The following is a 6,000-nucleotide window of genomic DNA, read 5'->3' as shown; positions in this document are numbered from 1 at the left end:
CAACAGTTATTTCAAGAAGAAAACAATACATTAGCCCTACGCTGGATTTCGACCTACTTGAGCATTGTACCCCCGCCCCCCAGATAAGACTAATGCCCACCTACACCTGACATCCTGGTAACACCACTGTTTTGAATAATAAATATAATTAATTACATTTGTTTTATGGCTGGGTTGAAACAAAAGCGGTTGCGCGACGTCTGTAAACGGGGGCTTCCTTGGTAAAACGGACAAATTAAAAATAATTTGGGGGCCTAATGCGCCATGAATCTGCTATGGCAGCATATAGACATATTGTTCTATCAAACACAACAGTTCTTTTGGCTTAAAATACCGTAGTTTCTTTTAAAGAGGAGTGCAAGAGCAGAAACTGCTTTTTCAGCTTTGTCTGTGTTTTCCGCCATATATATAGAAAACTCCTGTTTTTAGTGTTTCCTGCTCTAACATTAACTTGCACTTCCTCTCTCTCTCTCCTCCTTTCACTACGCTTCCTCACTCTGCCTTTTAGTCTGTGTGCATGCTGACTGTCTCAGCTGCGCTCATTGCACTGTGCAGCGTGGACAGGGCAGAGCTGTGCTAACTTAAGAGGAGATTTCAGGGAGAACAAGTGGATAAAAAGGGACAACTCCGAACAGATGACTAAGGATTAAGATCAGAAAACAAACAGGACTGTGTTTTTCCTCTGTGGGTGTGGATGGTGATTTAAAACGACAAGGACAGATGGCAGATTTACCTTGCTGTTTCTCCACTCTGCATTAGAAAGTTCACCTTGGGCTTTCTGCCGGGACAGGATCTCAGGCAGTGACGGTGACCCGTAACCCTCCCCTGCCAAAGTCATCACTTGGACTGGCTTTTTCAGTCTAGACTGACACACTAAAGTCAGAGGAGACCTTTAGAAGTGGATCTGTAGACGTGTACTGAAGGTGTGCAGAGGACAGACGGTGCTGCCCTCGCTCACCTCAGGACCATGAGGTCTCTTCTTTGGGTCAGCTTTGCGCTGGCCTGCGGACTGATTCTGCTTCGGAAAGGGGGTGAAGGAGCACAGCAGATCAAGGCTAATGTTCCCAGGCTAAAACTCTCTTATAAAGGTGAGTTCTGTGGACTTTGTCACTCTTCAATTTTAAAATGTTTCTGACATCAAGGGTGTAGGTTTGGTCTCAACATTCGTTGGGACACTATAACTGCATAAGCTGCATGTACGCTTTTTGCTGGGGATGGGACATTAATAAGACCAAACAGATTGGGTAAATTTCTCAGAAATAACTGGTTGCTATGTAAAAATGAAAAATTGATTGGGTAAATTTCTCAAAAATAGCTGGGTGCTATGTAAAAATGAAAAATTGATCAGGTAAATTTCTCACAAATAGGTGGTTGCTATGTAAAAATGAAAAATTGATTGGGTAAATTTCTCACAAATAGCTGGTTGCTATGTAAAAATGAAAAAAATAGCACAGCATTTATTTTGAACACTGCAAAAACTCAAAATCCTATCAGGACTTACAGTTTAGACCAACTTAAAACTTAACTTGAACTTAGCTTTACACAAGTGAAAATTCAATTGAAACACGTAGGAAAAACACCAAACTTTTAAGTCATGTGTGTTATCAAGCGGAATAACATTTTTAGGTAAGAAATATATACCTGCCCCCTATGTCCCTACATTCCCTATGCAAACGTACGCCCTTGTCTGACACTCTCCATGTTTGATAGTCTTGTATTTTGTTCATATCTGCAATTAAAAATAAATATTAAAAAGAAGATTACATTGTTTTCATTTGAGAGCAACAGTATTTGAATTAGCATCTGGATAAGTTTCTTGTTACTCAGTATTTTAATTAGGTCATTATTTGCCTTATGACTGCATCTCATGAGAATTTTAATGGATGCAAGTTACACACAATAACTTTTTCCCTCCCTACATTTTAACTGATTTTGAATAGACCTCCCATGTCATGTCGATCACTACATCTGATCTTACTGCTCTTGTGGTGTCTGGTGTAGTCAAGATGATAGATAAGGTACCTCACTCAACATTTTCTATCGTAGTACCAATGAAGGACAAGTCTGTGCCTCAGAACATCCAGACCGCCGGGAAAAAAACGTAAAAATAATGAATGAATAATAGCTAAGGAGGGGAAAAAAGAAGCTAGCAATCAAAAATCAAACAGGATTTACTGTTATTGTTGGTTATTTGGATCGTTAAAAAAATAAATAAATAAAAATAAATAAATAAATAAAAACAGCATTCCCACAAAAAAAAATGCAGATGCGCGATTTAACTTTTAAATTGGTTTGTACATACACATTAGTTTTGTGTTTTTACATATTACTAAATCCATTGTTGTATTTATCATGTAAGAGTAAATTAAATCACTTATGAATAAGCATTGCTTATTATATGTAATGTGATTTTAACTTTTAAATAGGTGTTTTTCCATTGTATATACACATTAGTGTTGTGTTTTTACACATTACTGAATCCATTGTTGTATTAATTAAGAAAGTCAATTAAAACACTTATGAAAACGCATTGCTTAATATATATGTAACGTTATTAAATTAAAAAAAAAAAAAAAAAACGTTTTAAATAGGTGTTTTTCATTGTCTATACAGCTATTAAAACACTTATGAAAAAGCATTGCTTAATATATGTAATTTTCGGACTAAAAGCCACACTTTTCCCCTTCATTTTGAATTATGCGGCTTATAGTGCAGTGCGCCTAATTTGTTCATTTATGAAGACTGTCATAATTATGACATGACACTATCATGGGCATTTCTGAATGATTATCACAGATGTCATTAAGTGTCATCCGCCAAATTATGTAACAAGCTCCATTTATGTTGAGTTTGGATCTTCTACATCCATTCAAAAGTGAGATAATTTGCCGGATAACACTAAATGACATCTGTTATAAGCATTCATTAATGCTCGTGACAGTGCCATGTCATTATAATGATTGTCTAATGGCAGTTTTATGCTGCAAATGTCAAGTAAAGTGTTACCAAATAACATATCTAGCAATTAATGAAACAACTGGAACATTAACTGAAGAAATAATGAGCATAGAACATGAATTTTGATTGTTATTTACATCTGTAGCGCTGTAATGCATGCTAGGAGGCATGTTGGACAACAACAGTATTGAAAGCAGATGGCAAAAGCAAGGGAGCAGTTATGGCCAAACGAAGCTTCTTGAAGCAATGAAGCTTTGCATCCATTTATTACAAAGCTTCATGGTGGTTCATTTGGTTTAATGACAGACACTTACCGTGGGGCAAATAAGTTTTTAGTCAACCACTAATCGTGCAAGTACTCCCACTTGAAAATATTAGAGAGGCCTGTAATTGTCAACATAGGTAAACCTCAACCATGAGAGACAGAATGTGAAAAAAAAAATCACATTGTTTGATTTTTAAAGATTTTTTTTGCAAATCACGGTGGAAAATAAGTCTTTGGTCAATACCAATAGTTCATCTCAATACTTTGTTATGTACCCTATGTTGGCAATAACGAAGGCCAAACGTTTTCTGTAACTCTTCACACGCTTTTCACACAATGTTGCTGGTATTTTGGCCCATTCCTCCATGCAGATCTCCTCTAGAGCAGTGATGTTTTGGGGCTGTCGTTGGGCAACACGGACTTTCAACTCCCTCCACAGATTTTCTATGGGGTTGAGATCTGGAGACTGGCTAGGCCACTCCAGGACCTTGAAATGCTTCCTACGAAGCCACTTCTTTGTTGCCCTGGCTGTGTGGTTGGGATCATTGTCATGCTAAAAGACCCAGCCACGTCTCATCTTCAATACCCTTGCTGATGGAACGAGATTTTCACTTAAAATCTCTCGATACATGGCCCCATTCAGTCTTTCTTACACACAGATCAGTCGTCCTGGTCCCTTTGCAGAAAAACAGCCCCAAAGCATGATGTTTCCACCCCCATGCTTCACAGTGGGTATGGTGTTCTTCGGATGCAATTCAGTATTCTTTCTCCTCCAAACACGAGAACCTGTGTTTTTACCAAAAAGTTCTATTTTGGTTTCATCTGACCATAACACATTCTCCCAGTCCTCTTCTGGATCATCCAAATGCTCTCTAGGCAGACGGGCCTGGACGTGCACTGGCTTCAGCAGGGAGACACGTCTGGCAGTGCAGGATTTGAGTCCATGGCGGCGCATTGTTACTGATAGTAACCTTTGTTACTGTGGTCCCAGCTCTCTGAAGGTCATTCACTAGGTCCCCCTGTGTGGTTCTGGGATTTTTGCTCACCATTCTTGTAATCATTTTGAAGCCACGGGGTGAGATCTTGCATGGAGCCCCAGCTCGAGGTGGTCTTGTATGTTTTCCATTTTCTAATAATTGCTCCCACAGTTGATTTTTTTTACACCAAGTGTTTTACCTATTGCAGATTCAGTCTTCCCAGCCTGGTGCAGGTCTGCAATTTTGTCTCTGGTGTCCTTCGACAGCTCTTTGGTCTTGGCCATAGTGGTGTTTGGAGTGTGACTGACGGAGATTGTGGACAGGTGTCTTTTATACCGTTCATGAATTAAAACAGGTGCCATTAATACAGCCTCGTTAGACCTCGTAAGAAGAAGTTAGACCTCTTTGACAGCCAGAAATCATGCTTGTTTGTAGGTGACCAAATACGTATTTTCCGCTCTAATTTGGAAATAAATTCTTTCAAAATCAAACAATGTGATTTTCTGTTTTTTTTTCCTCCCACATTCTGTCTCTCATGGTTGAGGTTTACCCATGTTGACAATTACAGGCCTCTTTGATCTTTTCAAGTAGAAGAACTTGCACAATTGGTGGTTGACTAAATACTTATTTGCCCCACTGTATAATACAGTGAGTACAGCTGCGGTTTATAGTCCAGTGCGGCATATCTATGAACAAATGCCGTTTTTGTGTCAAATTTGGTGGGCGGCTTATAGTCAGGCGCGCCTGACTTTAAGCCGTGTGTGAAACTTATGATATATGTACCGTGATTGTATGAATTGTATTACTTTTGTCCCTCTGAGGTTGCCGTATACAGCAAAATCTATGGAGTTGATTTTCTGGTGTAAATTATTTTGGAATTGATTGGTGTTAAGAGTGTTAAGATCGCTCTTGGCGTGGTGTCAATTAAGTGAACACAGACATCTCTGGCAGAGTTAATAAGCCACACCCAGTTTAGGTGCACGTGTCAGAAAACAAAGCAGGCGTAAAGACTTGTGGGTGAAGTGACACCACGACTGTAAGTAGTTTTGTCTGTAAATAGGTGGAGTGTGTTCGGTTGAAAAAAACCCACATAAAAGTTAGCCTGACTTCTCTGCTCACTTAAGGGATGCAAAGTCCCTCTGTTAATGTTCACGAGCGCAAAGTAGAGTACAATTCCTTGGAAAATCGTCAGATATTTAATCAAAACAGATCACCAGCTAGGGAAAAATCCTCAAGTTGAACACGATTGTCACCCAAAATTGCGAATGAAATCAGTCCGGTCATTTTCCCAATTCAATCCCGTGACAGCCCGACTCATCGGTTCATTGTCTGCGATCCACTCTAATCGGTTCATTTTCGCCTAAATTATAACGAAGCGCCGTTGGTCCTTGTGTACGTGTGACAAAAAGCGATGCCAGATGCCGACTTCCTGCCAGCCAAGTGTCATTTATTTCTTTTCTCCCCATGTGTCATTCTCCCCCCTCTGTTCTTCAACGTGCGGCAATTATGCCGGGAATGAATGGTGCAGGTCTGTTTAAGCAGATGGCTTTACCCCCGAAGAGAAATAGTCCTCACTCAGCACTGGGAGATCCATAATTACACACACGCACATTGACTTTGCCATCTGTAGATAGCTAATGATACCTGTGAGCATATCAGTTAGTTAAAAAGTACATGCTGTCAGTTGGTAGAATCCCGCCCACACGTGGCGATATCTCCATTAAAGCGGAAGCCTACTTGCTTATTTAATTGTGTACTTGTCAATGAGTCTCTCATTTGCATTAGGCCCTCTGGGGGGGG

The 6,000-nt window shown here is 39.7% G+C and overlaps 1 protein-coding gene across 1 annotated transcript in view; it reads left to right on the top strand.

The window, feature by feature from the left end:
* Positions 1 to 547: 547 nt before the first annotated feature.
* The window catches only part of sema3ab (sema domain, immunoglobulin domain (Ig), short basic domain, secreted, (semaphorin) 3Ab), a 69,028-nt gene continuing 63,575 nt past the window's right edge, over positions 548 to 6,000 (top strand). Inside the window, exon 1 of the mRNA XM_057837239.1 lies at positions 548 to 1,088. Coding sequence (XP_057693222.1) covers positions 968 to 1,088 — 121 coding nt within the window. The 5' untranslated portion in view covers positions 548 to 967. The remainder of the gene's footprint in view (positions 1,089 to 6,000) is intronic.

Source organism: Corythoichthys intestinalis, chromosome 5 (genome assembly GCF_030265065.1).
Source record: "Corythoichthys intestinalis isolate RoL2023-P3 chromosome 5, ASM3026506v1, whole genome shotgun sequence".
NCBI classification, from domain to species: Eukaryota; Metazoa; Chordata; class Actinopteri; order Syngnathiformes; family Syngnathidae; genus Corythoichthys; species Corythoichthys intestinalis.
This window is presented reverse-complemented; position numbering and strand designations above follow the sequence as displayed.